The 12,161-nt window shown below is 41.9% G+C and overlaps 1 protein-coding gene across 1 annotated transcript; it reads right to left on the bottom strand.

Annotated features, from left to right (window-relative positions):
• Positions 1-1,085: 1,085 nt before the first annotated feature.
• LOC114704615 (cytochrome c-type heme lyase) lies at positions 1,086-11,240 on the bottom strand. Its single transcript, XM_028885947.2, has 7 exons — positions 11,083-11,240; positions 10,183-10,326; positions 7,603-7,748; positions 7,141-7,289; positions 6,071-6,190; positions 3,132-3,218; positions 1,086-2,433 (listed from the first exon to the last, which is right to left on the bottom strand). The coding sequence occupies exons 2-7, from the start codon at positions 10,283-10,285 to the stop codon at positions 2,235-2,237; spliced, it is 804 nt and encodes a 267-aa protein (XP_028741780.1). The 5' UTR covers positions 10,286-10,326; positions 11,083-11,240; the 3' UTR covers positions 1,086-2,234.
• Positions 11,241-12,161: the final 921 nt, after the last annotated feature.

The raw sequence follows: 12,161 nt of genomic DNA, 5'->3' as shown, positions 1-12,161 counted from the left end.
AGGCAGAGGCAGGCGGATCTTTGTGAGTTCGAGGCCAGCCTGGGCTACCAAGTGAGCTCCAGGAAAGGCACAAAGCTACACAGAGAAACCCTGTCTCGAAAAAACCAAAAAAAAAAAAAAAAGTACTTATGTGTATCCCTAACCCCATTAGTACCACAGTGAATTCTTTAAGAATTGTACAATACCATGATTGTGGTTATATACTGAGCTCTGAAAGATTGAGTTTCTGTAGGTAGTGAATATATCTTTTGCAATTTTGTGTCCTGGGTGTGATGCAGAGTGGACATCAATATCACATAAATGACAGCTAGTGAATTCATAGGAATACTAAATGCTAATATGTAACCTAGTTTGAACCTACCTTTTCTGTTAATACTTTGCCTGACATGCACTAGTATGTTCTGATTCTAAATGATGACATTTCCACAGACAAAAGATGTTTAAAATGTTGGAGAAGAACCAAAATGAATCTCAAGTTATATAAAAACTATCAGAGCAGAGTTCTATTCCCTAGACAGACTCAAGTGTAATCTAGCCACAAAGCAACTCTGAGTATTCAGCAGAGTGTCTTCCCTAGAAGTGGTGAAAGAGTATATAAAACTGTTTATCATGTAACTGAGTTTACTTGACAGCTGACTTTCACAATACCTTATCACCATTACAGCGAGAACCCTTGCATGCAGCTTAATTTTCAGTTTCCAGTCATAATGCTGTTTCTCAATATACTTCATCCTATACTCCATCAATAGCAGCTGTGAAAAGGGCCAACAGTGATTATATTCTTATGAAGTTTAAAATTATGTGATTAACAGATGAGACCACTGTTGCATTTAGTGAAGTTTGTGCCTAGAAAAAATAGTAACTATAAAATCACTCTAAGAGCCAGGCGGTGGTGGTGGTGGCGGCGGCGGCGGCGGTGGCGCAGCACGCCTTTAATCCCAGCACTCGGGAGGCAGAGCCAGGCGGATCTCTGTGAGTTCGAGGCCAGCCTGGACTACCAAGTGAGTCCCAGGAAAGGCGCAAAGCTACACAGAGAAACCCTGTCTCGGAAAAACCAAAAAAAAAAAAAAAATCACTCTGAGAAGTTTCAGAACCTTTTCACTGTCAGCTTTATTTAAAAAATACGAATATTTTTAAATGTTGGATTTTTTGAAGCATCATACAACAAAGATATCTACATCAAATTAGTAACTCAAAGACACCAACTCCATCCACTAATTTAACAATACAGTATTTAGGATAAATTAAAAATTTTCATTGTATCAACACTTCAGAAAACAAGTTATTTCTAACATGCTGCTATAATTGAAATTAAAACAGCCAGTTTCCAGCAGCAAACTTAGTGCTTGCTTAAAATAAATATAAAACGGATGGTGAATTGATGCAAACATTCCACGTCTGAGGAAAAAAACACATCTTGTGAATTCTAACAATTAGCCAATATAATCTTATTTTTCAAAGGGACACTGCTGGCCCTCTAACTGGAGCCAGGCTTTCAAGGTTTACATTAGGTTACTGTGGAAAACCTCCTGATGGGAGAATGAACTGGGATGTAATAACTTAAAATAATCTGTCAACTTTCCAGGACAGTGAGACCAGCTTTTCATTAATAGTCACATATTAGAACAGAAATGAGAGCAAAGTATTTTGAAATTTGCATATATCATCGAGTTGAACCTTCTATCAAGGTCAAGTCTGAAAAATACACTTGAACATGTATTAGTCTTGCCGAGTACATTCAGTACATACTTTTGCATTTTGTTCAGGGTTGCTACTTAGACTGTAGGGATTTAAGAAATATTGCTTACTTTTAAAACAAGAGTAAGTGCTTCTTTTATAATGAATATAGTTAAAATATTTGGCAGGTAAAAGCATCACACTTTCAAATACTCCCAAGAAAACAGTAAGGAGAAGAACAGCTTTCTATGCTTTTTTAAAAGCTCCTTTTTCAGACTGTTTATAGAAAACACGAAATACTGCAGTTAATGGGAAAATTAAGGGACTACTTCCCACTTACACCAAATGGAAAAAAAATTTAAATGACCCATCAACTCTAATGGAAAATGTGACTCAAAATTTAATGGAGCATGGCATCTTTGCATGAAAGATCAAGTTTGATTACACACTTGAAAAGTCCCATGGTGACACTATGAGTGCATTTAGTTTGGGGAAAAGTTTAACATCTTTCTCAGAAAAAAAAAAAGTTTCAGTTTTTTCCTAACAAACAAAACTGGTTACGAAGTCCAGCGCCACCAAGCAACCTTCATTCTGTCCCATACTGCTGAGAACGAATCGAAGGCAGGACGTACATCCAGGACGGTGAACTGGTAGTCCTTGTTGACCTCACCGCCATCATAGTAATCAATCACATACCTAACTTCTGTGCCACAACGGTTGATGATCCAGTCATGCCTGTCGAAAGGCAACTCATACCTGGAATGAAAACACAATAGTGAATGTTAAATGCTGGTTTGCATTCAGTTTTGGTGTAAGCAGAAAGACAGACTGGAAAACAGCACATGTTCAGATGCCGTTCTCGCATGCAAACACCTAGCAGGGGAGATGGGACTTGAGCAATCAATCTATGGTGCTTAGAAAATGTGGTATTGAAAAATATGATGAGTCAGACCATCTGTCCATAAAGGAAAAAAGTTCATGGGAGAGAGACTCAGGCGAGGAGGCTGGAGAAAAGAGGCAAGATAAACACAAGAGTAAAAGGACAATTCTAAGGATCTTGAAAAAAAAAAGCACATTTCGGGGCTGGAGAGATGGCTCAATGGTTAAGAGCACTGGCTGCTCTTCCAGAAGACACGGATTCAATTCCCAGCACCCACATGGCAGCTCACAGCTGTCCGTAATTTCAGATCTCCAGGATCTGACACCTTCACACCAGTGCATATAAAATAAAATAAAAATAAAAAGCATATTTCAATCCTTGGAGAATGAAATAGAAAGCTAGCCACTCCCCCTCATAATTCTGTCCATTTCTGAGTAAACTCAAGGAGATAAAGAAATATAGGCTGGATATGAAGTTTTAGAAGAGGGAAGCACTTTTCTCACTCTGATTTTGGTGGTGAGAATGTGGACGATGGTTTGAGAAATGTCAATAGCAGCTCCACACTGACACTTACCCCAACCAGGAACGAATTCTTGCCCTTGGTGAATATTCTTTGGCTTTGCCTCCAAATCGGACCAATGATGGGCCACAAGGACACTCACTGAAAATGTCCAAATAAGAATAGTCTATTAAAAATATTTTCTTTCCTTTGACAGGATGATGTCCCAGTTTTGTGGTAATGTCTTTTTTTCTGTATTTATTTGCTATACTATCACATTTACAGAAAACAGTAACTTCTAACAGAATTCAAATAAATTGGCTCTATTTGTTGCAAACATTTCTCTTTCCTTTTGGATTCTGTATGTCCCTCTCTAGGCATCTGCTTGGCTTTCCTGCCAGATTCAGGAGACAGGACCTTCTCATCTGGGACAAGAGCACAGGCACACTCTCAGAAAAAAGTGCTATGTATTGTGTATATTCTTTCTCTTTGGTATAGCGCAGCTAGGGTTTCTTCAGAGAAACAACAGAAACTGCTCTCTACAGTCAGCCCTTTGGGTCTATGGGCTCCTTTTCACAGATTCAACCAACTGTACACTAAAAATACTTGGAAAAACACTGTGTCTGAGGACTGGGGATATAGCTCAGTTGATACAGTACTTGCCTACCATGCATAAAGCTCTGAGTTCAATGCTCAGTACCACATAAATCAGATATTATGATGTATACTTGTAATTTCAGCACTCAGGAAGTGAAGGTAAAGAGGATCACAAATTCAAGGTTATCCTTAGGTTACACAGAGGTCTGCCTGGGCCACATGAGACTATCTCAAAAACAAACAAAACAGTAATAAATATAAAACTCGGCACCTGCACTAAGCATATCTGATTTTTATTCCTTTTCATCATACCTTAAATAAAACAGACTATTTATACATTTACATTACTTTAGTCAATTATAAAATGACTATCTAAATATGAAGGAAAATGTACACATACTGTATGAAAGTGCAATGAAATTAAAAGGGACTTTCAGCTTCCATGGCTTTTGTTATCCTTGGATGTCCTGGAACCAATCCAAGAATATTGGGGGGGAGGAGCTTCATTGTTTCATTTCAACCAATTAAAAGAGTTTTTGAGCCGGGCAGTGGTGGCACACGCCTTTAATCCCAGCACTCGGGAGGCAGAGGCAGGCGGATCTTTGTGAGTTCGAGGCCAGCCTGGGCTACCAAGTGAGTTCCAGGAAAGGCGCAAAGCTACACAGAGAAACCCTGTCTCGAAAAACCAAAAAAAAAAAAAGAGTTTTTGAAGCAAAAAAGAATGGAGGCTGACTTCCAGGAACTAGCTGTAAGTACTGCTGAACCTGTTTTTTAAGTAACCTGACCACTGGTAGCATCCTAATTAGAGACCTTGGCTGAGTTCCCTTAAGTGTCTGTCCTTTACTGGTACAGAGGATATACAAGATCCTCCCCTTAAAAGACACAAACCTGATCCCCTGATGGGGGTTGGAGGACTGGTCCATTAAGACAGGAGCCACTTATCTTGGTAGTTGATCCTATTGATAAGACAAGCTATATTCCTACCATGTAAAGGAGAAAAGAATCCATATCCAGAGTACAACAAAGCCTGACTGTGAGCTACTGACTTTCTAGTATCTCTTCTCAAGAGGCTAACAGGCAAAGCAGTAAACTCAATCTATGTAACTTTTCTTTTGAGACATTAGAGGGTGCTTTTATGGCCTAGCTACTTTTGCCAGAAATATGTAAAATGACTAGAGGTGATGGAACTGACAAGCTGAAATTCCTTCTGCTTCTATTTCTTTGCTTTTAAAATCATGCTGCAAGTAAGTAGTGAACAGGTGGCTTTAATTAGTGTACATTTTTTACCTAGGTTATGACAGTTACTTGCATCTGAGTTAGCCAGCCAGCTCTTTCCTTTAGGTCATGGGTTACCACCAGGAAAGTCTACCCACCTGGCATCCAGCTAGCCAACACCCACATCGTGCTAATACTGAAATGCTCACTGTAAATGCCAAAACCAAAGAAACTACCTTAAAAATAAGGCAGCAAGTGGCTTTTCTCTATGAAAATTATTAATCATGCTTTGGAAGGAATTTGAAATGTAAGCCAGATTATAACAGGACCTAGTTCTTTGTGAAGATATTCCCCATCCCTCCACTTCTGGAGGTGGGCTCTCAAACCAGCAATATCACATCATTCTATAAACATCAAGCCTATGACCCATTCTGGACTGGGTCAGACACCCGCAAGCCAGCCCAGTTTGTAGAGTTGCAACAAACCTTCCAGGTGATATGGAGAACCACTGCTCCTTCAACTGACCTATTATCTCTGAGAAAAGGAGCCCATGTGTAGACACATCTTTAAGGTCAGTCCTTACAAGGATTCCAAATACTGCTGAAGGAACAAAAAGTTCTTTCCCACATGCCCTGAATCACAATTTCGTCTCATTTCCAACGTGCTCTGCTCTGCTTTCAATGACTGACCTATGATACTTTTTTCACTGAGAGATGGAATCTCCATCTCCCCTTTGAATCTGGTCAGGCTTGGGATACCTGAGTCTTTTTAGCTACACCAGAAACGGAGATTTGGCTTCTGTCTGGTGCTTTTGAGAGCTCAGTTTCTGGAACCTAGCCACTGTGATGTAAGGCAGCTGAAACAGTCCCATTTAGAGGCTGTGAGCAGGTACCCCTTTGCCAGATGGGCACATGGTCATGCCTTCAGGAAACTCTAGCCCACAGCTCTGCAGCAGCCATTTCTGACAGCCTGATCATCGGAGGCCTAAGCCAGCATGGAGCAGAGCTGAGCTATCTTTGCTTCAAATTCTCTACAAACTTAAAGCTTAGGGAGTAAGAAAGTGTGGTATGTCCTATAAGGATGATCACTGTTACACAAATGAATAACAAATTATTTCAAAGTTAACACTGTAGAAAGGCTGATATGAAGTAAAAAAAAAAAGCAGGAAAGTTTTTTTTTTTTTTTTAATTTTATACACTTACTGAGCATGAAGGGCTTCCCACTTCAAAATCTCCTTCCAAGCTTGCTCATTATTCTGATTGTGGATTCTAATGATATTATACATATCTTTCTGACTAATATCATCATCCTTCCACTTCCACCTAAGAAAAAAACATGTTAAGTTTTAACAAATGCTATTGATAAAGCCAAAAGTTACTCCATGTATTCATAAAATGGTTTATACTTTTTATACACTGAAACCAAAGATTGAAGGTTCATCTTAATCTTATTTCATGGAATTCCCAAAAGCATACTAGCAGAACCATCTATTTTTATGGTGGTATTATTCATTTAGTACCATTAATAAATGATTTACCAACCTTTTCCTAGGCATTTTCTATAACAGTGTTTCTCTTTATATTTCTAAAAAGGTGATTGATTGCTGTGATATGAGTAAAACAGATTGTCCTGCTCAGGTAGATCACATTCAATCAGTTACAGGTTTAAGTATAACACAAAGGCTGCAGTGCTTTCCATAAGTAAGCAGGAATTCCTGCATGTATGCTTGAACTACAACATTAATTAGGCTTTACCTGATTTTCAACCTGAACTTAAATATCAGGTATTTCTGGATTTCAAGCTTCCCAATTTTCAGATGAGAACTTCTATTCTCAGCCCCCTGCCACCCTCCCATCCCCACCCCCAATTCCCCAGTTCTCAGGACGTCTGGCTGACTAACTACATTACTGGCTTTCCCAGGTATCCCACTACCTGGTAGCAGATCTTGGGACTTGCTGCTGGTTTCCATGATAATGGGGACCACTTCCTTATAACAAATATCTTCTAGACCACCACACCCCCACTCCACCAGCCTCTTGCCCTGTTAGTTCTGTTTTTCTTAAAAAAAAAAAAAAAAAAAAAAAAAAAAAAAAAACCTACCTTGATTACTGGCTTTGTACTTTTTGATAACTCTGAAAATTCTATTATAGATTCTATTATAGATTAACTCACTAAAAATTACTGTATTTTTAGAGGCTAAAAAAATCCGTAACATTTAATTCTGAGATAAGTATGGCAAGCAAATATTCTCCTAAATAATATGTTCACTCACCCTTTTCGTAGCATGGCATTCCAGAACATCTGTTCAGAAGGGTAAACCCACTTTTTCTCAGAGTCTGCTCTTGGAATAGATGACTCCTCTCTTGAGGTAGACAAAGCAAATGGCTGATCTGGGGATGGGGTCTGATTAGGTGGTGGCATCTAAAGAAAATCAGTGGATTGTGTCTGAATTTCAGCACTATGATATAAACCAAAAAAAAAAAATCAGTACACCCTTGAAAGTTATTCACCATACAAGAGGTACAAGTTCCCATTAAAACAGCAACATCAGTGTACCAAACCTCTGATTTATTTTCCTCATACTACCTTTTTTGTTGTTGCTGTGATGAAATAACCAGCAAGAAGAAACTTAGGAAAGATTTATTCTAGCTCATAGTTTGAGGAGACATGGTTGACTGTGGTAGAGAACGCATGGGTACATAAAATGTCCTGGGAAGAGATGAGGGCAGATTACCAGGTTTGAAGGATCAAGGTTCTCCTTATTCTTAGCACCAGTAACAGGGCATTCCACGTACTCATAGGCCCGATCTTGGTGGGCAGGCACAGAGTGTCCTTTGCTCTCACTGGATGTATCAGATGCCACTGCACTCGCTGGACAGCCTGAAATAATCGAATATTAAAACATTGTTACTATTAACATACCACACCAACAGTGGAAGGGAGTTCTCTTAGTTGGGACCTTAAAGGGCTAAAATTCTGACCAACACAGTTGAAAAACTAAGTTTCTTCTACTTAAAGGTGCCAAGAACTAAGCCAGTTAACTTTCCAATACCTAAAGATGACAAGATGCTACAAATGTATTTTCACTTTAAAAGAAAAATACATACATTCTTCAATTCTGTCATGCCCCCAGCAAAAATAAAAAACCATTCTGCAGATTCAGCAGTGGGTGTTGCCCATTACATGTTATTAGTAACGTCCTACAAGGTCCTACCTGGACCAGCAGCTGGGAGCTGACAGAGGAACTTGGGTGAGGGCTGGCCATACTTGACTCTCTCTGACTTCCAGCCATTAATTCCAGATAAGTCTGACTTCAATGAAGTAGCAGCCACTATCTAAGCATCTATTGTTGACACACTCCTTCAAATATTGGGTACAGGAGCAGAAAATGAGCAGATATTACAGGGACCCAAAGAATAATGTAAATGCCACTCTGATCATGTTTGTTCTAAGACTCAAGTAAGCCACAGAAATATACCACTCATCTGAGGTGCTAGTCCTTGTCAGCAGATAATAAAAGCTTACCAAGAAAGGGTAGATTTTTAAGAAAACGTCCCATGATACACTCGTGCTTCTGAGTCTTATGAACGAACAGAGCAGCACAAGTAGCAGTCAATGCCCAAGCTCCTAGATCCAGGCAGTTGTGGGGACTGAGAAGCTTGTCTAAACATCAGGTAAATAGCAAAGTATTTAAAGATCTGTGTCCCTGAATGACAGTTGCTTCTGTCATGGAATCCTCCCTTGTTCCAGGCACCAGTAGGAAAATAGAGAATGCTGGATGTCATATATAGAAAAGACGGTGCACGGTGCACGCCTTTAATCTCAGTATTCAGGAGGCAGAGCCAGGCAGATCTCTGTGAGTTCGAGGCCAGCCTGGTCTACAGAGTGTGAGATCCAGGACAGGCACCATAACTACACAGAGAAACCCTGTCTCGAGAGAAAAAAAAAAAAAGTTTATTTTTACTTCCTTGGCTTCTCCTCCCAGGCCTTCATTTTCCAAGACCTCAAGCAGTTAGTTGTTCACTTTAGGGGTGAAAACCGAACTGCAATACCTTCCTTTGTATCATTAAAATACCAGTCTTCCCAGGGCATTGGTCCCAGGTGGATATTAGAAGGAAAATAGTGCTATACTTTTCACATTATATAACCTAGAGGCCCTTTAGCCTCCTACAAATATTTAAATTCTCTTCACTAATGGAAATAAACCAGCATGATAACTCTGTGTAATAGAGAAAATCATAAAGAGGACTATGAGAGAACAGATGCTCAGAGCAAAGGCACACTTGCTTTGTCTGCTTTGTCTCAATATCCAGAAGCAGAAATACTGGAACATGGGATCTGTCCTTGTCCAAGGTCACTGAATTTCATCAACCTCGCCACTTGCTAGCTAAATGACTTGGAGTACATAAGTTAGTTTCTCTGAGCTTTAGTTTCCTTGACTACAAAACAAGTAGATAATTAATCTCCCATAAAGGTGAGAATGTAATCCTTATCAGACAAAGGATTTTTGTCTACTGTGTGCTTTGCTATTTCTCTCTGTCAAAAAACAAAACCCAGCAGTGCTTGTCACAGAGTAAGTGCTGACCTCTTGGAGTGGGATGATGACGACACTGAAGCATGAGCATGCAGTAAACATGAACATAGAGTAAGCACAGCATACTGCCCCAATGTGAACTATCTAAAGCAGATGTGCACCAATTAAAGAACTTTTTTGTTTCCAACCTTGCACTGACATAATGGTCTATAAATTCATTTGGTGAAGGCTTATTTTGACCTAAAAGAAGACTACAACAGATACAGGAGTAGTTTATTGAAACACCACTAGACTGAGGTTTCTCAGCTCTGGCATTCTTATTATTTAGGGACCAAAGACTCCATCCATGTCTGATGCTGTAGGATGTTTAGTAGCATCTTTGGTCCCACCTCACTAAATGTCAGCAGAATCGTTGCCTCTCAGTTGTGACAACTCAAAATATGTATCAGTAGCTGTCCTGTCTCTTCATCCATGGCTGAGAACCACTGATGTAGGCACAAGTAAACTCTGGAGAGATGAGGCTAATTTATGGAGCAACTGCTAGGTTTTCATGCATGGTTTCAGATAATCACCATCATAATCCTGTGAAAATTATTGTATTACACTTATAGATGACAAACTGAGACATAAAGAAGTTGTTCATGATAATGTCTAACGAGTGGCAAAATTAGGACCAGTCCCAGGGTGCCTTACTCCCAGGCTTACAAGCCTCACTAGCAAAATATAGGCCTCTCCCTTTAGAACCATTCTCTTTAATTTTCTAGCCAATAGGAAAATTACCTTTCTTCTTCCCTTCATGCATGGGACACTGTGAAGGCGGCTGATGATCTGAAGCATTTGAGGGGTTTGCTGCAGCAGCAGGAGTAGATACTGAGGAACCCATGGCTGGAATCACAGGGAGGACTCCCAAGCTACAATTTCCAACTGCCAAAGCAAGGAGTCCCATTTAAACGCAGAGGCTTAACAACCAGGCCATCCCCTTGTTATTCTGAAGGTGGCTGGCCCTCATTCTCCCTCCCCATCCCATGGCAAAGTACGAGGTAGGGCACTTGTTTGGGCACAGGTTTTTTTGGTTTTTTTGTTTGTTTGTTTCGAGACAGGGTTTCTCTGTGTAGCCCTGGCTGTCCTGGACCTCGCTCTGTAGACCAGGCTGGCCTTGAACTCACGGAGATCCGCCTGCCTCCGCCTCCCGAGTGCTGGGATTAAGGGCGTGCGCTGCCGCCGCCGCCGCCCGGCCCCGGGGACAGTTTTAAATACTGCCCCCTTTGGGAAAATACCGTGACAGCTATGCCACCATTTGGGGACAGGTCTCTGAGAGACTGGAAACGCGTAAGGTGAAAGAAACCACATCGTGGAGACGCGTGTAAATATGGTGGCGGGGTCCTAGGGCGTGACGCGGGCCCGAGGGAGGAAGACTACTGAACCGGCCTCGTGACCTGGGTCCGGAGGGAAAGCCTACAGAACCGGACTCGAACCCCCTGCCCCCGGAGGCCCGGGGCCTCAGAGAGGATAGGGTGCTTCAAAAGAGGGGGTGTCACCAAAATGGGGGACCAAGAAGCACCTGGGAAGGGCAGGGCGCCGCCAGTCTGGCCGGCCCGTCTACGCGCGTCCCCCACCACGCACCAGTCCGCGGCCCCCACAGCCCAACGGCTTCAGTCTAACCTGCACGCCCTTCCGTACCTGACTCTCCCCACGGACTGTCCCGGGAGGCCGGGCCCGCGTCCAACCGCCAAGCCGAACACTCGCGGCAGCGACCAAGGCCGCCGCTTCTCCTCACAGCGGGTCACCGCGAACGCTCGGGTCACAGCCGGCGTTCTCCGGCGCCGTTAACTTCCTTTTCCAAGGGCGGGACTTCCGGGAGCGCGGAGGCCGGCCGCAGGCTGAGGAGAGGAATCCCTGTCAGTCAGGGAGGTTGGGTCCCACCCCTTCCGTTCCGAGGCCAATAGCCGCCGGGGCCTTCTCTCTGGCCCCGCCTCTATGGTCTGGGCGGTGTTTTCAACTCTGCAAGCCGCGTGGGCCGGAGTGCAGGCCCTGTGTGAGGCTTTGGAGTTGTCAAATTGCTGTGGTGCTTTTTTTTTTTAAATGTCATTTCTTTAGGTTCTTGGAAGGCCAATTTGTGGTTTTTTTGTTTTGTTAGAGGTTTTTTTTTTTTTTTTTTTTGCTTGTTTGTTTTCTTGTTTTTGTTTTTCGACACAGGGTTTCTCCGTGTAGCTTTACACCTTTCCTGGAACTCACTCTGTAGCCCAGGCTGGCCTCGATCTCCGCCACCACCACCTGGACAGTTTGTGTTTTTTAATGAGCACGTAATAGTTGTGCTTATGCCGGGCGTGGTGGCGCACGCCTTTAATCCCAGCACTCTGGAGGCAGAGGCAGGTGGATCTCTGAGTTCGAGGCCAGCCTGGTCTACAGAGTGAGTTCCAGAAAAGGCGCAAAGCTACACAGAGAAATCCTGTCTCAGAAAACAAACAAAAAAAAGTGAAAAGTGCTTATTTATGGAATAAAATACTATAATTCAGTGCATGCATTTAAACTTCCTTTGGCTAGTCCTTTCAGGACTCTGGCAGCTGTTGTGCGTGTACTCCATGCAATCATAGAATTGCAGCTTTCATATAATATAAGTATTATATTTCATATAAAATAAAATAAGTTTCCATATTATGTGTGTATGGTAAACCGGCAGATGGGAGATGGTTATTGCTCTGGTTGGATTTTTGTTAACTTGACACAAGCTAGAGTCATTGCCTCCATCAGATTGGCCT

Source organism: Peromyscus leucopus, chromosome X, assembly GCF_004664715.2.
Source record: "Peromyscus leucopus breed LL Stock chromosome X, UCI_PerLeu_2.1, whole genome shotgun sequence".
In the NCBI taxonomy this organism is placed as follows: domain Eukaryota; kingdom Metazoa; phylum Chordata; class Mammalia; order Rodentia; family Cricetidae; genus Peromyscus; species Peromyscus leucopus.
The sequence above is the reverse complement of the archived record's forward strand: the minus strand, read 5'-3'. Positions and strand labels throughout refer to the sequence as shown.